The following is a 21,689-nucleotide window of genomic DNA, read 5'->3' as shown; positions in this document are numbered from 1 at the left end:
GAGGGAGACAAGAGGGAGACAGGAGAGAGACAAGAGAGAGACAGAGAGACGAGAGAGACAGAGAGAGAGAGACAGAGAGAGAAGAGACGAGAGAGACAGAGAGAGAGAGAAGAGACTAGAAGAGAGAGACAGAGAGACAGAACAGAGAGAGAACAGAGACAGAGACAGAGAGAGAGCAGAGAGAGACAGAGAGAGAGAGACAGAGAGAGAGAGACAGAGAGAGACAGAGAGAGAGACAGAGAGAGACAGAGAGACAGAGAGAGAGAGACAGAGAGAGACAGAGAGAGAGAGAGAGACAGAGAGAGACAGAGAGAGAGACAGAGAGAGACAGAGAGAGAGACAGAGACAGAGAGAGAGAGAGAGACAGAGAGAGAGACAGAGAGAGAGAGACAGAGAGAGAGAGACAGAGAGAGACAGAGAGAGAGAGACAGAGAGAGACAGAGAGAGAGAGACAGAGAGAGAGAGACAGAGAGAGAGACAGAGAGAGAGACAGAGAGAGAGAGACAGAGAGGAGACAGAGAGAGAAGAGAGAGACAGAGAGAGAGAGACAGAGAGAGACAGAGAGAGAGACAGAGAGAGAGACAGAGACAGAGAGAGACAGAGAGAGACAGAGAGAGAGAGACAGAGAGAGAGACAGAGAGAGAGAGACAGAGAGAGACAGAGAGAGAGAGACAGAGAGAGACAGAGAGAGACAAGAGAGAGAGACAGAGACAGAGAGAGAGACCGAGAGAAGAGACAGAGAGAGAGAGACAGAGAGAGACAGAGAGAGAGAGACAGAGAGAGAGACAGAGAGAGAGAGAGAGAGAGAGACAGAGAGAGAAGAGAGAGAGAGACAGAGAGAGAGAGAGAGACAGAGAGAGACAGAGAGAGACAGAGAGAGAGAGACAGAGAGAGAGACAGAGAGAGACAGAGAGAGACAGAGAGAGAGACAGAGAGAGACAGAGAGAGAGACAGAGAGAGACAGAGAGAGACAGATTGACAGAGATTGAATAATAATAAAGAAGTAGTTTGATTCCTGATGGAATTATGGGATAATTATGCTATTTTGTGATTATCTACATTCTATGATGAGAGGTGATGAGGAAAATTATTCTATTGAAAGTAGGCACTTACTAAAGCAGCAGAGACACGCTAACAATGTTTTGCTCTCAAATATTTCAAACCGTGGAATTAAGTAATGTTTGCAAAAATTTAGCATTTTAATGTTAAATTCAAACACTGGTTGGGAGAAATGAATTTATAATCACTCCATCAAAAAGTAAAAAGGCAAGAGAAAGAAAAACACAGAAAGGCAGAATTTTCCTTCTTGTATGACCCCTTTCACAATTTTGGATTCTTTTATTTCTTTCTGCGACCAATTTCAGCAGCGTGGCGGGTATTTACGTCAACATCACACCATCTTCACCACTCAACTGTAATTTTCAGGTGTTTGTTGTTTAAATGACACATCTTCTCCTCTCTCATTCCATTTTCGAGTGCTCCTGCGGCCACCGAGCCAAACAGTCATCAGCAGCCAACAGGTTGTTTTGGCTATTATATCTATCACAAAGAAATGACCCTGCATTTTAGCCAAGGACTCCACCGCTCCGCCATCTAATACACTTCCAAACTCTATTGTCCTCTCACGCTCACAATACCTGATAAGAAGCAGATATAACTTGGCATTACAAATCCCATTCCCCCCCTTTCATCTTCTGTCACTCATTCGCACAACTGCCGGGTGGTTAAACTGTTCATTTTCTGCGTCTGGGCCTCATTCGTAGCCAAGCCTGTTTACGGTAGCCAGAGCAATATGCACTCACTGGTTTGGGAGATGACTTGGGTTCCGAGGGCCGCATGTGCAAGTGGGCCATCATCGCCTGAAGACGCTCACGTTCTTTAGAAAGCTGTTAGGAGACAAGAAGAAGAAGAGAGTACATTAAAGTAGATTAGGGGTAAAAAGGAGCAGAGGAATAGACCGACGGATGAGACTAAAGAACACGAGATATAAGATTGGGGTGGTAGAGTGATAGAAAAGAGAGAAGTTCGGCTCGAAGACAGTTCGGCTGGTGATGTACGACAGGCTGGGGGACAGGATGCAGACAGGTCAGCTAAACAAATAGCATTTCATCTTTTTGTCAATAGCAAAATTTAGGTCAGTGAGACTGACAGTAACAAGCTAGTTGGGCCATAAATTAGGTGGTCCTGAGTGTCTGCTCAGAGTCCTGTGGACACTGTTAGGGGGATGGAGCGCAGCTAGCAGCTGGCGAGAGGTGAAGGGGTCTTCCAAACAGGGTGCCAGGCGGCCCCGCCTCCCCGGTCCAGTTAGTGGCCCCAGCCATCGCCTATCATCAATCTAATTCACAGGGAGTGACAGGGACTGGACCATGTGAAACGCTCAACCCCCTCCCCACACCCTTAATATACACACACACACACACACACACACACACACACACACACACACACACACACACAACCAAACACACAGAGAAACAGACAAGCAAGTAGGCGCGCACACACACACACACACACAGACACACAGAGCTGGGCCTCATTACTAGTGACGACTCTCGTGGAAAAAAAAAAAAGGACGAGAGGGATGGTGAAGTGAGGAATGAAAGAAAAAGGGAGAGAAGAGACAGGACAGACAACACAAGTGCACCGCTGTAATTGGTCACACTGTAAAGCGCAAGCTTCAGTAGCTTTGTGTTTCAATGGAAAAACAAAACACAGAAAATGAAATAAATATTTTTTTTCTTTTATACATGCCAACAGAATGTATTTACTTTTAAGACCAGATGCCTAACAATTAAATACAAACTGTTTATCAGACCAGAAAATAACTATGTGCGGGAGGAAATGCTTGGCTTCAAGCAGGCCTCTGGTACAGGGCAAGGGATGGAGAGTTGGATTGCATTAATGCTATTTTTTATAATAATTGGTTTGTATCTGACTCAAAATACACGACTGTGCGAAGCATTACGGACCGGTTTCAACTGGCATACTGAATATTTCCAGCTGGCACTTTGTCTGAGCCGACAGTAGTTTAAAACATACGTGTCTATTTGTTTCTAAAGGAAGAGCAGCGGTTGTCGGCAGTGCTGAGTAATAATGTCGCTCAATCAGCGCTCTCATTATCTAGCCAGCATGACTTCTTAATAAGGTCACGCTCCACCTACTGAAAATAGTTCCCCCCTTTTGAGCTTTCTTCAGGTGCAAAGTGCAGTTAATTAACACGGCAGACTGGGAGAGATGCGCTCGCTATTAATTGGAAAGAAAAAGAAGAAGAAGAAAAAAATAAAAAATAAAGCACACGCTTAATTCAATTAAAACAGCCATAATGGCTTTCGTTGTAAGGCCTGAGGATTCCTTTGTTTAGTGGCTTTGTTGAATTCAGCAGGTCCTGCTTGTCTGGAAGTATTAAGCAGACCACAGTACGGCCCTTCTCTCACTCACATAACTTTCACAGTTGTTTTTCTTTGTTTTGACTGGATGATAAGTGACTTAAATGAGAAATGACTTTGCTAAAGTAGAATGGAAAAGAAGAAGTAACAACACATATAGTTCCCATAGTTTGCTCTGTATTACTGGACAGAAAACTTACTTGTATTTCCAGCTGCTGTACGACTTGCATTTGGACTCTACACTGGGCTGTGCTCCGGTCATCCAGGGCATGTTCACTGTTTAGGTGCCTGGGAGGGAGACAGAGAGAGATGTTACACACCAACTTTAGAATCCATCAAATATGTCGAAGCTCGCTGAAGACGGCAGATTCTATTCATTTCCACCACGGTGTGAACTGTGGATAATTACAGTATCAACTTCATCGCTGTTTTGTTTTAATGATAATATTTCTATACCGGGACAATTATCTATAGCATACTGTTAGGGAGCATTGTTCCACTCTGAAATGAGGTAATTGGAAGTAACATGACAGTGTGTAGTGCCATGTTTAACATGACAATAGGCCTGCGCTAGTTTAGATGGCGAACTTCAGCGCCACCCTGAGCGCCGCTTTCTGCAGAGAATAAAAGATGCTAGCCCAGCAGAACGGCTTTGTCTCCTTCGTTTACCGAAAACAATACACACAATTTAACACCAGCCACATTTGACACACAAAAGCAGCTGTGGAACGACGGAAGGTTGCATTATCCAGCGGCAGACATATTAAATGTATCTGGTGTGTTCGCCTCATTAGAAGAAAAAAAGGCAGCCAGACAGCCATAACAGTCAATGAGGGTTTTTGTCTTGATTGGATTGCGTCTGTAGGACACAAAAGAGCCTCACCATTAAGACAGACCTTTATTCCTGGTAAAGCACACATATGCAGACACACACGCACACAGACACACACACACACACACACCAATATGGGGTGAAAAAAGTGTTTCTAAAGTGTTGTGATGCTGGGTAATGAGCCTCTATCTAAATGATCATTGGTGACAAACTCACAAAGCAAGCTTTGAGGAGGCATGCTTATGAAATGCCAGAGCTGCCACTTTATCTCCAGTAATTATAGGTTAGCTTGCAGACCCTTCAATGATCATTTACAGCGCTGCCTCCAGTGCATTAGAGGGAGTACAAAATCTCCCTCTCTCTCTCTCTCTGGCTTTTGCTTTATCTAAGAACACACTCTCGCTAACATTATCATCAACTTGCTCAAACACACAGAAATGCACACTCCCAACACATATTTCTCTATTCTCTTCCAACACCCACCCCCCACCCACACTTCTTGTTTATCTGCAATGTGCAAAACAAGAACTCATATAGCCGGCTTCTCTTGGCCTGCCAATCAAAAGCTGAATAGAACATTTGTAATCACAATAGCTCTGTACCTTTCAATTACACTAAACACATTAAAAAACTCTCATCCCCTGCTTCTACTTTTGTACCCATTTCAGGTCTAATGCTCAGATTTTTTTCATTATAAATCAAGAATGAAGAAGAAGGAGGGGTGAGGAGTGGGATGGATGAGGGATAGCGACAGAGAGGGGAGGGACGAACTGGTGGATTTCTCCAGCCCTGTGCCTAATTGCTGTTTCAGAATGCGCATGCAAAAAAGGGGGCATTACATTAATCATTTAATCACGTCCCTCGCAGGATGAGGGAACTAATGTTGCAAATACCCTTTTCATTTCACTGCCCATAATGCTATCTTATGCACTTGATGTATGGCGTGTGTCATGAATTACAGCTGCTTCAAAAGCACAGAGCGGGCAGCTTGCTGTCCCTGAAGATACCTCATTACGAAAAAAAGAAGAGAGGGAGAAAAATATTAAGTTTGCCTCTCATCGACAAGCAGCTTGTTTTTCTTATATGTGGATGTGTGATTGTGGTGAGGCCTCTCAACGGTCCTCCAGACAGATTTTCTTTCTTCCACACTCGCACCTTCTACCGATGGCCAGTTAGCGAGGCGATTACAGACAGATTACGACATGCATTTATGAAATATTCAAATGGCAGCATGTCCTACTGTGCATTAATAATGGCACACAAAGACAAAAAAAGGAGGAGGAGGAGGTGGGGGGGACAACAACGCACAGACAGGCAGGCAGAAATAATGAAAGAACACCTTATTTACTGAGATGTAGATGCGCTTCTCTCCTCTTATTCTCTAATTGCATAAAAGTCCCTTTACTCTCATCTCTTATTTTATCTCCCTCCATCCCTTCTCTCTTGTATGACTTTTCTGACACACTGAAAATGGATACAAAATAAAAACAAAACAAAAAAAGAGTCAGAGTGACAAATCCGTAGCATCCGGGTGTAATCTTTTAAATCTTAGAGGTGGAGGACACGCTGCTCACCGTCAGGCCTGGCTGCCTCCTGTTTATGTTTACTGTTCATGCCTCAGTTTAGTGGAACATTGATTTCTGATTTCTGGAATTACTAGTGTGATGAAGACCAAGTGTGAGCAGGGATGGAGATGTAGCAAAGGTAGAGGAATCAGAGCAAATAAAGAGACAAAGAGGGGGAGGTGGGGGGGGGAAGACACAGACGTTGATAAAGATTTCTGTTTTTATTGGATGCTGCAGTTTCTCTTTTATCTTAAAGAGAAGGGAACAAAACATCTCAGCAGCTGTGTATATGAATATGTATAGACCATCAACGTCCACTAAGGGCCCAATAATAAATCTACTCAGGCCGGCATATATGGATGATACATTCTGCTAATTGTCTGTGTGTATTATCAGGGGCTGCAAAGGCCCAGCAGAGAACAGCAAGTTAGGCCCCCTAAGTGTCTACTGTACATGTGACACACACAAACACACACTCAAACTAATGTATACACAAGGAGAAGGAGCATACACACAGCCATGTGCAACTACACACGCATTGTACACCTACTGGCATGCATAAACACACACTCTCCCCATGGTGCCGGTGCATAAGTAATGCCCTCCGTTTTAAAAGGTCTTGTCACAGTGCATCAGACATGTGGAGGGGTAGAGGGGAGCTCAGCTATCCAGGGGCCAGGGGCCTGCCTCGCCAGTGTGTGCATGGGAGTGTGTGTCTGTGTGTGTGTGTGTGTGTACATTACATAGAGACGAAGACACTTGGCTGCTGCCTTGTGGGTTTAATTAGCAGACACCAACGTTAGCGGCTGAGTTTGCCATTTTAACACGGAGCCTGCCTTCCTGCCAGTAATAAGGAGAGCAGATGGGTGACAGAGAGTGGACGAGTTAAGTGTGCGTGTGTGTGTGTGTGTGTGTGTGTGTGTGTGGGGGGGGGGGGGGGGAGAAAGTCTCTGTTTATGCGTAGATAACACTGTTTCTTATTGAGGTGGGAGGGTATTGATACACTAGGTGAAAGGCCAAATGAGGGGGGCAAGACACGTATATATTAGAGAAGAAACATCAAACTTTTTTTTTTTTAAAGAATGAAATCAGGAGTGATTTAAATCAATAAGTCTAGTTCAAAAACTGCAGTAAGCTGACAGGAGGCTTTGTGCAGCTATGCAAATGATTTATATCAACTTGTTCAAGCATTGATTGCATTTTCTATTTTTGTTTTACATAAAGTCTCCCTAAAAGAAATAGCTTTTTAGCACTAATAGCATTAATGTTTCCCTCTCTCTTTCTCATGTAACTAACACAAACACACACACACACACACACACACACACCAACACCCACTGCTCAAAAAACATTCCCAGGCAATATTATTTCATTTTGAACTTCAGAGAGCTAATTCAGGGTGCCAGCCACCTCGCGGCTACCTTCTCCAGGTGAGAACAACTTAAAAGCACACTGAAGAGCTATTAAATGCTGATCCTGACAAGTTTCTTCATGCAACAAAACAATAGATGACTAAACGTGTCACCGCCGCTGAGCCGAGCTCCTCCAGCGAGCTACGAGACGCCAGCTTGACTTGGGTACCCCCCCACCCACCACCCTCCCTCCTCCGCACACGTAACCTACTCCCAGCTACCAACATCTAAACTGTCATCTAAATGTGACACCCGCTTTATGTAACCCCGTTTAAACTCTGCCTGTGTGTGCATGTGCGCATCGTGTGTGTGTGTATGTGTGTGTGTTCGACTGGCATCTCCGGAAACATAAAAGGACTCCCTCTGACACCGACAATCACTGCTCCAAGGCACGCCACCGAGCAGCCATCTTTGTTCTGATGACGAGTCTGCCTTCTTTGTTGGTGCCTGTTTTCATGTGCTGGCTGGGTTACAGTATAGAGCCAGCCTCTGACTTGCAGAGATGTGCGTGTGTGTGTGTGTGTGTGTGTGTGTGTGTGTGGAGGGGGGGCTGACTAAGACACTGTTCTGTTTTGTAGCAGCCAATGTTCTGGCATTCGTTCTTACAAAACCGTCTGCCAACCTGTGCTCTCACTTCAAAGTTTGAAGTCTACCAGCGTTCTCTCTGTCTGTCGGTCTGTCTCGCTCTCTCAGTTTGTCTTTACAACTGAGCATCCTTTTGCATTGGCTTACCAGCTTACCGGATTCACAGGCACATCGCTTTACACAGTGCATCTCTTGCCCTTCGCCTAAATAACCAAGCTAAGCTACCTAGACACAGTATCCTTAGAGCATACAGTGCAGAGGGAGAGACTGATTTCTTCTTTAAGTAAGTGTACTGAGGTGATAGGACAAGATATCAGAAAAACTGCTAATCTGATACAGGCTTGCCTTCTCACACACACTTTTGCTCCCAAGCTGCAAGGCAAACTCTTCCTCCAGGACTTGTGCAGGTTGCACTATGCATTGCACACAGCAAACTGCAAACTCCTAAGCATGGCTTCTAACATTATTCTAGATGATGCGATGCCTATGGATGCGCTGCTGTAGAAAATGAATATTGACATTGACATGTATGTGGCACATTTTCCACAGGGGATAAGTAAACACACTTGTCAGGCAATGGTTGGAATATATATTCACCTCTGATTCGTTTAAATCCATCACAGTCAATTGTGCTTTCTTTGAGTGTATTGTATGCGTTGATGGAGTGTGAAAATGCAGCTTAATGTCACGTCTGTCTGCGTCATTCAAACACTGGCAAACACTATTTTTATTACAGTCATTTAATTTCACAGATGCACCTTTTAGCTTTAATTCACAAGCTGCTGTAGAATTAGCAAAAGCCTGACCTAAATCCTACAGCAGCTCCCCCATGGGTGGACTAGTTTCTTTTATCAGTACATATTTTAGCTTTCTGCAACTTATTACAGTCACTACTGTAGAGAAATGCATAATTTTGAAAATACGGCGGAACAATGTCCCGATTTCAATAGTTTATGCGAATTCACATGGACATTTACAGCCCGTGAAAAACACTCGCCAGATCGTTATTTCACAGTTAATTACAAATCTAATTAGAATATTCAAATTAAAGCTTTCCCTTTCTTTTCTTCTCTGTGTGAGAGCAGGGAGGCAGGGAAAGAGTGATAGAGAGGGAGAGAGAGAGAGAGAGAAACTCTCAGTGAGTGGCAATGTGATAACCTGTAATCGGCAGTGCTGCAAACACCTTCTTCCTTTGATGTCACCCCACTAACATCCTGGCAACAAAGCCGGCCAATTACAAATGAGCTAATTAACTAAATTGTTGATGGAGCATGAAGAGTTAATTCGCTCTGGCGCCTGCACCATGACAACAGTGAATGGGGGCCTTTGTTGTGGAGGTAAGTGTGCGGCCGTGCGAGTTGCCATTAGCTTTTGACGCTTTCTCACAAACCTATCAGGCCCTTCCACGCCAGGGAGGAGATTTGTTATGGATCAGAGTTGGTTTGAATCCTGCACCGCCAGAGCTGAACCCTGTCAACTGGCTGTCTGGAAGGTCAAAGTGTGCTCTGTGAAAGGCAGTGATGTTTTCTTTGTACCCACAGAAAGGAGGTGCTGTGGTGTAAGGGGAGGGGGGGGGGGGGGGTAACTTCTTGTACAGACACACAAAATCCCAACATGTCGCTAACATGCAGCATAACATCCGTGTCATTTTCTTACTTCAAAAACTGTCCGAAGTCGTCGCAGATGTTCTCGCAGCCGGGCCACTTACACACGCCGTGGCCGTACAGGGGGTGGGTCCCGCCACATTCTTCCTGTAGTGAACTGGAAATGAAGCAAACGAAAAAGAAAAAATAAGCAAACAAGAAAACAAAGAGCGGTAGAGGGAGGTCAGGAGAAACAAGCTGCGAGAAACGGGTCAAAACAGGTCAGCTCAGTTGAGTCTGTATCGAGAGGCCGAAACTCGGGTGAAAGGAATGATTCAGTGTGCTACCACATCTAACTATTCATCTCCAATCAATCTACACGATCACACGATATCACACATGATCATACATTAACTTAGAGAGAGCGTAGAGTAATGTGTGCGCCAACATCCCCCATGGAAATCTAGAGTGAGCTGTAGCCACCATCCCATCTTGTGAAGCCATTATGGGGAGGAGGGGCGCACGCTTTCAAGTAAACATTAAAAATCCAGACAGCCATATAATTTTCATCAGGAGATTAATACTCTGTGTAACTTATGTTCTTTGAGGACAATGGGGGCAGGGGTGCTCTGGCGTTTTTCAAATGGCACCCAAATAAGTTACGACCCTGCCTAGACAGCACATCCTATTAAAGATGACAGTTTAACCTTTAGGTTTGGCACCGGTGTGTGCGTCTGTCCGCGTGAGGGAATGCGAATGAGAGTCTGTTGCGTACAGTACGTGTGTGTATTGTCTGCTTATAGGTTATGCCTGTGCATGCGTCTGTGTGGTCGATGACTGTGTGCATGCATGCCTGTGTGTGGCCCATGAATATGTGTGTGTGTTAGTGCTGGCAGAGCTCACACTGTGTTTTTACAGAGGGGCTTTCCCCACATCGATCCGTTTCATGTTAGTAAGCAGTGCTCCTGACAATACTCCATGTTCGATCATTATGAGACACCACACACCCCTCGGGACACCGGCAGATAAAACATATTTTTCTCTTCTTCTTCCTTCTCGTTCCCTCTCTACCTCTCTCTTTCTCTCCGTCTTCCATCTAAAGGTATCTTTTTCAAGCCTCCTTTTAGTGGTACTGGAGAGATAGCATCTACTTTAAACCAATTACACAGCACTTCCACCTCCAGTGTGAGTCTCTACCAAGCATCCACACAGACTCACACACACACAGAGCGCTACCCTAAGTCCTTATTATAATATCGCCCAAGAAAAGCCTTTGAATAATGCATGGGCCAGATAGGCAGATATGTGAACAGTCAGTGTTTTGGTACTGGGTGCATTTTTAAAGACGCCATCACAAGGATAAACATCCTGGAAATGCCACTCAAGGCATCACGTATTCTGTTTACATGACAAGCAAGCAAAGAAGGTAATTTTCAAAAGAGAAAAAAAGAAAGAGAGAAAGCACTAAATACTTAATGTACAAGGAGGTTACCTTGTCTTGCCTGCCAGAAAGGCTTGTTGTAAGTGTGCCTGCCTGCATGGCTTCCTCTCCCTGCTTTTGATATCTGTGTGCAAGCTAAGTGTGTTCAATGGCACGCGTGGTCCCCTGGGAGAACAAGGCTTTTTTTTAATACAACCAAGACACTAATAAACTATTGAACAAATAAACAAAACATCAGGTTTTCCCTGTTGCAACAACGTTGTTATTATAAACGAGGACAAATACTGGCGGATGCGGATTTGTGATGTGTTCCTGTGTTGTGTCATGAAAACAACAAGCTTTGTGTGACGGGTTGCAAACATGCTGCTGTAAACTTTTCATCTTCTCTGCCTTTTTCCTCGGCGCTGCAACAAGAAGGCGGGTGGGTGACGTTTCAATTATTTTTACCTCTCTCGCTCCCTTTCCCGTTCCCGTTCCCTCTCTCTTCTGTGGTTGAGGCCGGGGGACTGTCCGTTGGCGATGGAATGGTGGGAGATGGGCGGCGATGCTTTGGCGGGATTGGAGGAGGAGGTAGTTGAGGAAGAGTTGTTGGTGGAGAGGTCTAAACCGCCACCGCCGTTGCCGTTGCCACTGTTGCTGTGTTTGATGCCGTTGTCCTCCATGGCGTGACCGCCGCCTCCGGTCACATCCTTCCACAACTGCTGGAGCTCTGCGGGGCTCAGGCCTGCTAAAGAGTAATCAAGATCAGTGCAACTCACAGTGTACAGTATACTGCATCAAGAGGGCTGCTCAACTACATGCAAACCCTCATATCGGGACAAAAAGCTGAAGCCTAAACTCTGCAAACGTTATTCAAACAACCAGGAAAGTTGTTTAAAGCTGCATGACTCAAGGCCTTGTCCTCACTGAGACTATCATCCTGCGCTGCTTCACAGCGGACCTGAATTTGAACTCATCCTGTTTAATAAAACCAAAGTGTGTTCATGTGGCGCTCGGCCTCAAAGATGTGTGTGTTTTCAATGAGGAAGAACTCCAAAACATTACAGAGAGTGTTCCCTCGGAGATAAACAAGCTCTGTCCACCGCTTGGCAACTAATTTGGCGATATTCACTTACTTTGATTTCCTTCTAAAAACTCCCTGCCTGTTGTTTTCTGTCTGCGCCATCTTGGTGGTAAACAACAATAGGTGTTTACTTGGCTCAGGATAAGAAAATTGAGCTTTCTCTCTCCTCTCTCTCTCTGTCCTTTTATTCTTCTCCTGGCTCTCAGTGAAGGCAGTAAACAACAACAACAACCGGGGAAAGGGAGGAGGGGGGTTGGGGAGCCGGGGAATAGAAACAGAGAAGGAAAAAACAACAAACATAGGCAGAGCAGAGCTGAGAGAGAAACAGAACTAGACAAAGAAAGCCACAATCAGACAAAAAGAGAGAGAAAGGAAGAATGGAAGACTAAACAAAACGATCATGTGGAGAGTTAGAGACAAAGTAGATGGCGGAAGAGCATACCAATGAGGAGAAGGCAGACATACAGACATACTTAGAGATAACGCAGGGTGGACACAGGTGCATACCAATGAGAAAAACAAAGACAGGCAAGATGGAAAGTCAGAAGAGGAGTCAGAGAGAAAGACACCTGCACACAGGAAGCATGTGACCACCACTGTTACAAGTCACATGCTCAAGATTAAACACATTCCCCTTCTCCCTCTTCTCCCTCCTCTGCCTCTTCTCTCTTCCCTCTGCCTCTTGCCCTTACCTGACTGGGGCAGGGTTTGTCCGGGCAGGGCGGCTTGGCCGGGAGCGGGCCCAGGGCAGCGAGAGCAGGCCCTGCCGCTGCATGTTGAGCAGGTGCTGCTGCTGCTGGAGCTGCTGCATCTGCAGGAGCTGCTGCTGGAAGACGAGCTGCTGGGCGGCCAGCTGCTGCTGCTGCTGCTGTTGCTATAGAGAGGAAGGAGGAGGAAGAGGGGAGCAAGAGAGGAGAGGAGGGGAGGGAAAATTACAAACGAATTAACAACTGAGATAGTGGGAGAGGAGAAAGATGGAGCTGTGTGTGGAGAGTCTGCACTCGCCTCTGCTGTGACCTTAGCTATACCTCTCTGCCTCTTCTTCTGCCTCTCTCCCTCTCTGTCTGTGCTCACTTAGCCTTCCCTCCTGTTTTTTGGGCTGTACCAGTGTTGTTGCATTCTCCTCTCTTTGTGTGTGCTCATGTCTGTGAGCACACACACACGCACACAAACAGACACAAAGCTGTGCCGATATACCAGCTCTCAAGCCCGTCAGTGTATGTGGTTGTGATTGTGTATGATACTAAGCCTCTGGTATAATCCCCCATCCCACAACCCCCTCCACCACCCCTGATAGTTAATTGTCTCGCCTTCACTGATGGTCTGTTACAGCTTATGTGGCCAGAGGGAGCTGGCAGAATGAGAGATTTACAGCATCACGTGCCCGTGAATGCATAGACACAAGTGCAAACACACACACACACACGCACACACACACACACACACATATGCACCCACATGCACAACGCCTGCCCCCCTTCCAATCTCTCTCTGCTCTCCTCGCTGCCTCACAGAGTTGTTTATCGCTGGGCCAGACAGGCAATTGCGTAAGCCCTGTGCAAAACAACAACAAAAACAACAACAAAATGAAAAACATCAAACTCAGTGACCGCGGCAAAACAGTCAGAGAGGGGGGGAATTTTAGACAGAGACAAAAGCTTTGAAATTGGAAAACTCAGGTAATAATTGGCTATAAGTGCACACTATTAGATTTGATGGGATATATTCAGTCTTTTTAGTCTGTAATGCACGCAGGTAATTGTGATTTTGATGTTTTGTCAGTACTTGCTCTCCTCTCCATATACATGTGTATGTGCATATAGCCCGTCACGCTCACGTGTTTCTGTACGTTTGCATCATGGTGGACCCGGAGAAGACTGGAGGTGGAGGGGAAACTTGTGATGCGCTCACTGGAAAACAGGCTGCATATTGGAGTGATGGAGGAAAGGCAGTTTGTCGTCCCCCCCCCCCCCCACCGCCCTGCCTCAAGAGAAATAAGGGAGCAATTTCTATTCCATATTTGATGGCGGGGGCCCCTGAAAAAACTCTATTCACAAATCCAAACAGAAACAAAGCCGCCGGGAGGTCAGTCGCGGCTTCCTGTAGGGGCGGCATAATGGGCTTCTTGAGGAGACACGGAGAGGTGCGACACACAGAGCGAGAGAAAGAGAAAAAACTAAAAGTGTGTGTGTTTATGTGATGCTTTTCTGGTAAATTTAACCGCTTCCACACGTACAGTGTTGCCTGGATGTGGCAAAGGCCGTCATGCTCGTCTCTTCTTCTCTGAAAGCGAGACAGAGCCATGTCCGTCCACCGGCTGCCTGTCACTGCCATTTCCTAGCGCCGTACGCTGTAACTTTAGCGATGGTGCATGTGTCCCACAGGAAGCGTTCATTAACGAGTCGTCTCCTTTCTATAAATCGCTGAATGTGTAAATATGTTTGCATGTGCGTGAGCGTGAACAGTTCATCAGTGACGTGCGTGTTCACTTATAGCAAATTAACCTTTTTCTTTAGTTTGGAGCGTGTGCGTGTGTGGTGCACCTACCTCTTTAGCCTGCTTGCCAGGGTGCTGCTGCTGGAGAAGCTGCAGATGAAGCTGCTCCTGTTGTTTCTTATAAAACTCCTGCAGGTGTTGCTGTACACACACACAAACACACACACAAACACACACACACAGAAAGAGAAAAGAGTAAAAGCATGAGTAAATGCATATCTCTAAATTGTCTCATATATATTATAAACCTAAATAATGCTGCAGTATTCATAGGCCATAAAGCAGGCTTGCTCAAATATGTATTTCTCTTTTCAATGTTGTAAATGATCTGACTTTATCTTAACCTCAAAGCAGATCTCTTACAATTAACAAGATCTTTTCTCTTAGGCCTGCAATTCTTTAGCTCCAGCTGGTGCTGGTTATGCAGAAACTGTTGCACATTATAAATAACAATTTCTACCGCTTTGGCATTTGTATCCTAGATGCTCTTCACAGTCCTCTCCATATGGACTCTTAATAGTCCCACAGTTCTGTTGGGGGCAACAATTCATCATATTAACTACGCATTTGGCTGCCAGAGAGCACTGGCTTCCTTTGGAGTGGCTGGAATAAACAGAATAAACCCTCTCAGGAACAGGTTCGCTACAGTGAACTGATTCCTTTAACACACATACTATGACAGCTATTTAGACAATGATTTCAGTTTTATTTCATATTATCTTCAGATGGCTTTTTAGTCAGAAAAAGGAGCAGGATGCCGGTGGAATGTACGGGCCAGTTGTCTGCTAAAAGCCATAGAAATACCAGGGTGATTTTACAGACACTGATATAAAGCCCTTGGAGTATGTCTTGTAACTCCTGCTGTGGTCTCTTAACATAAATCAACAGTAGAACTTCTCTATGCTGACTGAGGACAGGTTTTGACCCTGTGATTGCTGTTGATTTAGGATTATTGCTGTTAAAGTGAACAAGTTTAAGTGCCCTCGGTTGCTGTGGAAAAGGCGTAGCAAAGGCACTGTGCTGAAACCAAACGTAGTTCCCGAGCACTCTTCATGAAGAGGAATAATCAGAATGACTGACATTCTTAATTAAACTATTCTCTTTGCCTTAATCAAATCTATGAATGACAAATGCGTTTCAACTTTGACACGAGACTGTGCCAAGTGTGTGCTTTCTCAAGCTGACTCCAAATATTACATCATCCGTCACCTATCATTCAACTGTGCCCTACTCTCTCGGCCCCTGATGGATGCTTGTCAGGGAATTGAACCGGCGACACACGAGAGACAGTTAATTAGAGGTGACATGAACAAGTACGTCAATTTCAGATTCCTCTTGGTAAGCGTGTCAAGGACACAGGGCTGTGGTGAGCTGGCGTCAGCGACTGGTGGCTGGGATGTTTCGGAGCACAGGAGTGACTCAGGGTTGTGTGGGGGTGATCCGTATGCAGGGACCCCACAGCTTCTTAAACAGCAAATACATCGACTTTTTAAAAGGACTTAAGTGCCCAATTCCCTCAAATTCAAGGACCCAACACAGCTTAGAGACACGGATCAAGGTTCATTAATTAGACGGCAGGACATAGAATATATAGAATAATATAAGTCAAAAAAAGATCAAAACAACAGTTTATATTCTTGCACAACATATTCAAGCACTTTCAATGACCCCTGTGTGTTTATGTCTATTTTTAAAAACTCCCCTCAAATTCACAAGCTTTCAAGGATGTCAAGGAACAGTGGGAACCATGTGTATGTGTGTAGCTGTACCCGTGTGCATGCGTCTCACCAGGTCAATGGAAGTAAATGTGTGTGCTCCTGTGTGTCTGTTTGTGTGCATCTACAGCCGACTGCTGATGGGACACGGCTTGCGTCTCGCCGTGTGTGTGTCTGCATGCGACAAAGAGTGATTGTCCCTAAATATTTGTCTAAGGGTGCATGCATTTAGGTGCGAGCGTGGCGTACCTGCTGCAGCATTACAGCCTGCTGCTGTTGGAGCAGGGCCTGGAGCTGCTGGGGGGAGAGCACCTGCTGCTGGAGGATCTGCTGCATCTGTTGCGGCGTGATCACCTGGGGACTCATCATGGCCACTGACACTGGAACCTGGACAGGGAGCGTGAGAGGGAAGAGGTGGCATGAGAGACGGAGAGAGATGAACAAGAGATGAGAGAAGCAAAGGCGTGGAATGGTTGGAGGGGTGAGTAAAAGAGGAGAAAGTTGGAAAAAATAGAGCATTAGCAACGTGCGTCAGGCCGAGTGGCGTGGATCTACTGGGAGTGTGGTAATTGGCGACTGTGAGGTAGAGAGAGCAGGCCTCCCATGGCCGTGACGCTTGGCAGCAGAGGAGATGCTGAAGGACAGATGGGTGCTGTGCCTTTGTGTTGCTCTTCTTATTTTGCTCTGCCTCCACCCCTCTGGGAAAAGTAAGAGATTTAAATAGACGTAGACCTTAATTAGCAGGACCCTTGAACTCCCCCACTTTAGCGTGCCTATCAGTGCTGCTATTGTGAAACAGCGTGAACATGCACTCCTCTAAAGTTGATTAGAACTACACTGATGAAGTGGACACATCAGCAAGATGAGGTGGGTCGTGGCTTGGGAGTTCACCCTGAGATATATTTTATGTTTGAGGGAAGGAAAATATGAATAAAAAATAAAAAGACGTGAACCCTTCTGTGTATGTAGGATGTTTATTTATTAGATGCCTTCTGCAGTGAATGTTTTTTCGAGTTTTATATTGTGACAAAAGCAGCCAAAAGCACAATTGTTTTACTTTCTGCCGACGTGCCGTTCTGATAAAAATGTATGTCATTTTTAAAGAGATAATCATTAAAATGCGAGCTGTCAAACTCCGGTAGAAGAACTTCACCAAAACAAAACAAAGATACAAATCCTGTATTTCTGCCAAATTCTTCTAAGACGGCAGCGACTTCTGAGGCAGCGGATCAATAGACACAGAATACGTTTCTCTCCGGTCTTTGTGCACACATCCTAACAGGGGAGTGTGGGCTTACAGGAGTTTTAGCTCCTCGTGGTTGCTTAAACAATTGAACAACTTTTGTAGCGAAAAGAAAACGCCGAGGTAAATCTGATTGACTTTTCGGTGGTGTGTTGGAGAATAAAAATCCACACGAGTGAATGATTTAGCATCCAACGCACTGCAACAACACAATGGTTCACCAGTTGATTCTCCTCGACTGAAAACGACTTACTCGCTGATTAAAGTGATTTAAATTCTGTCTTCCCTCCGTATATGACCTTTAAAATGTAATTAAATCAGCTTATAGCACAACAATGTGCGAATGTAACGCTTTTTTAAAGGGCTGAAGGCCGCGTCTTGTCATCAACGATTCTTGAAAGACAAGCTTTATAACACAATTAAAATATCAACATGTAGTAACACCTCCACTGACTCTAATTGCGACAGTGTTTGGCGTAGAGCTGCCATGACAGTAGCCTGCCTATATGGCGTGTCAAGGGGCCAATAAGACATCCCTGTCCTCATCGCCAGCTAATCAAGCTGCCTTGATTACTTTCCATGCATGTGTCTCCTCCCTCCCTCCCTCCTTCTCTCTCTTTCTTTCCCTCACACACTCTCTCTCTGTCAGGCCTTGACACGTCCTTGTTTAGCTCTCCTCTCCTCAACGCCCACCCCCCACCCCAGGTTCTCCCCCCTCTTTGATTAGCCGAGACATTTGCATGGTCACTACACATTTTTCATTTTAGAAGTCATTATGCATTAGTGGCTCCTGATCGCCCGCCTTGACTAATCCTGATGAACTGAAAATCACAGCTGAAGGTCAACTTCCAGCCGGCCCCGCTGCACATTCATATTCATATTCAAACAAATCCTGCCTCCATTGTTCATTAGGGTCTTAGAGAGAAGGGACTCCATCTAAGGTGGAAGAGGTGGAGGAGGAGGAGGAGGAGGAGGAGGTGGAGGATGTTGTGGTACATCTCTTTTCTTCTCTGGACTCCTCTATGTAAGAGTGCCAAACGAAAATGCATTCACAATAAAGCGAGGCGCCGAACAAAAGCCGTCAAAAAGTTGCAAATTAAACAGTCCGTGTGTAATTATGCAAATGCCGTGCTTACACCTTCAATGTTATTAACCCTTAAAGGTACATTTGCTAGGTAAGTAATTACCCCCGCAGTCACTCCCGGTTTTGTGTTGGATGCCGTGACAATAGGACGAGTGCAGCTGAGAAACAACATGAGTGATGCACTCATTAAGACTATTAATTGGATGCGAGCACAAAGATGTTTTGATTCACAAAAGGGATGCAGGCTTAGACGTGTAGGATTAAACACAAATGTATGTGCACGCATATATAAAGTGGAATTAAATATAAACTCTACTTTAAGATGTTTCTTCATTGTGTAAGTGGTGAAATATAAGCATTCACAGATACCTGTAAATGAATAATGCAGGATTTCAGCAACAATGAGTAAAAGCAACAACGCACATCAGAAAGAGAAAATAAAACAGCAAACAACCACGTTATGAAATGGGGGAAGTACCTTTTACACTTTCAATTTGCTTTTTAGAGACGTAATGGGTGATAATCATCTTCATTTCACCAGTGCTCCAAAAGAAAAAAGAGAGGAAGGAAAAGGCGAAAGAAGGCAGGAGGAAGAAAGAGAAGGGAGAAAAGGCACTGGCCCACATCCATTGTGAAGTACAGCACAATGCTAATTCCAGCATTTAACTGCATGCTTTTCTGCTTGACGTATCAGAGGCTCCAAGATGAAAGCAGATAAGTAATTGCTCTCCTGGTTCTTATTCTTCACTGACAACCCATAAATTTAATTTTACACACACGTTCATTTACATTTTCGAGTATATGACATGATAATTGCAGGAATATAACACCTCCATTTTGCAGGATACTGCACGAGGTCTTGATTGACGTGAGCGGTGAATTGAAAGGAACAGGAGGCTGAATTGCCTCTCCAAGAAATGATTTTGCCACGATGGGATAAAATTAATGAGCATTTACTCGACGATGGCGGTGGCGTAAACATCCCCACACCGTGAATAGACTCTCGCTCTCTCGTAGAAGAGGAGCCATGATATCCAATTGGGCTGTGCCTCTGTTTTTCTGTAATCCAAAAAGATAGATTTCCAACACTTAATGCACAAAAATATTAACGCAATTTATTCAATGGTTTGAAATTAGCTGCAGCTGATGGGGCCACTGGGGACCTTAATAAGAGAAACGGTGCTCCTCCTGTTTTTAATAGAGCACATTCGGATGGAAAGAGTGGTTTGTAAATGACTTATGAAACAAGTCATTTGAATTCAACCCCTGCTTTGCTAACATTTGTAAAAAACGTGGCCATTTTTAACTGTGTTCACCATTTGAACCCCTATTTGTTTATGTGCCTTGTCTTAAAAAGAACGATGAGCTGTATTGACATGAACTTTGAAGCCATGTGGTTTGCCCTCAAAGTTGGAGAGCAAAACAAAGGACCTTTAAATTGGCTCCTGATGTGAAAACACTGGTGGGGCCCACACCAGAACAAGCAGATCATTACACCACTCTCGCCTGTAACCAGCCTGTCCAATGCCTCGCAAAAGGTCAAGCTCTTCCGCGGAGAGCTGAGGCATCTCTTCCAGGCAAAGCTGGCACCTAAAGTCTCTCGTTATGTTTGATTTAACTGGGCATTCTGCCATTAAATGCAAAACACTACACCTCCACTGTATGCCGCTCGCTGGCTGGCTAACACAGCCGTCTGCCTCCGACTATCTGGACCAATGGACAAACGCACTTCCAGCAATTACACCCACTCCAAAGTGTGGCGCTTTATCTTTACAGCAATGAGTTTTTGTGAGTCAACTCAAATTACCTAAAGCAGGAGATAAGTGGCATATCAGAGTTCGAACTTAAACAATTAAAGTCCAGCAGAGAGGAATTCCTTTTATTCGATTTCCTACCGTACAATTCACTTAGCAGTAATAAGCAGGGGGGAACTGGTGATTAGATGTCGGCCATAAACATCGCGGGGGCAACGAGCACGGGGCGGTTATCAACGACAGGATGTTCCTGTAGCTCTGGACAGGGGACTGAGCTCGACACTGCTTAAGATAACTGCGATGAGAAATGGAAGGTTCCTAGTTGGTAATTACTGCGGATCGTTGGCGGGGAGAGTCGCTGCTAATTAAGCCACTAGCTTCATCTTACACACAGCAAGAGAGAGAAAGACATCGAGGAGAAAAAAAAGGGACAAACCCCTTCCAACGCCATCCCCGACCCTATTTCATCTCACCCCAATGAGTGTCTCAGGGGGCCACAACTCAGACCCCCCCCCCCCATAGCTTGTGCACTTCTGACCTCTAAACTCCCTTTCAGCTGACACTGCTCATTTACTAGCCAATTACTGCCAAATATGGCCACACGATTATTGATAGATGGGACCCTCCACTCGAGGACCACCGAGGTTACAGGGCAGCTGGCCCGGTGAGTGTCTCACTGTGAAGTTCAAGTGTGTGGTCTGCGAGAAAACACGTGCCATGTGAACTCACATAGGAGATACACGCACTGAGACGCGTGTCGTGTTTTCAGCTTAGGGAGATCAATACTCCAGATTGTCAGGACTGAAGCTAAGTAGATTACTGAATGTTTTCCTAAATCAATTTCCATAGCAGTTTGGCAAGCAGTGCATGGGAAGTGCAATTTATCATAACATAAAGACCCATCATGCAAAAAGCCTGGTATAAAAAGCCTGAGGAGATAGGGACGGGCTTAGCACAATTTCCATATTGATTTATCTCTACATGCAGATAGTCATTGATTAAGCCTCTCGAATGTAGCGTGCGACGCTGTGGCTGTGTAACATTGCTCGTGCACATTGTTTGTGTCATTATCAGTACAAAGTGTTACACCTTTATCATTAAACTGGCACAATTCACTCCCGACTGATTCCTCCCTGCAGGTGCACATTTCAAGAGTAAATGGAAGCAGCAGATAGAGGAGGGGAGAGAATAAAAAAAAGTGAAAAGAGAGGAGAGTGCTGAAATAGAAAGAAAGTGAGAGAGAGGACAAGTGAGAGCGAGAGAGAGAGAGAGAGAGAGAGAGAGAGAGAGAGGGGGGGGGGGGGAGACACACTTCCGTCTGATGTTGCAGGTAATATGGCCTCCACTGGATCAGCCTCTTCATCAGTGACACACAGTAAATTACAAGTGCTTCAAGCAGCTCAGTGAATTATAGTTCATCACTTGGAAAGGCTTTCCCCCTCACCACCGAGGCCCAGGCGTATCAGATCTGCCGGTTAGGATCCAATTAACACCCTGGCCAGAATCATCTGATTGCATGTGTAAGGGCTG

The 21,689-nt window shown here is 45.2% G+C and overlaps 1 protein-coding gene across 1 annotated transcript in view; it reads right to left on the bottom strand.

Annotated features, from left to right (window-relative positions):
* Positions 1-21,689, bottom strand: part of foxp2 (forkhead box P2) — a 97,586-nt gene that overhangs the window by 13,205 nt on the left and 62,692 nt on the right. The window contains 8 exon segments of the mRNA XM_029461975.1: positions 1,803-1,886; positions 3,587-3,674; positions 9,437-9,541; positions 11,252-11,528; positions 12,560-12,611; positions 12,613-12,741; positions 14,415-14,504; positions 16,328-16,465. Of these exon segments, the coding sequence (XP_029317835.1) occupies positions 1,803-1,886; positions 3,587-3,674; positions 9,437-9,541; positions 11,252-11,528; positions 12,560-12,611; positions 12,613-12,741; positions 14,415-14,504; positions 16,328-16,465 (963 nt within the window).

Source organism: Cottoperca gobio, chromosome 23 (genome assembly GCF_900634415.1).
Source record: "Cottoperca gobio chromosome 23, fCotGob3.1, whole genome shotgun sequence".
NCBI classification, from domain to species: domain Eukaryota; kingdom Metazoa; phylum Chordata; class Actinopteri; order Perciformes; family Bovichtidae; genus Cottoperca; species Cottoperca gobio.
This window is presented reverse-complemented; position numbering and strand designations above follow the sequence as displayed.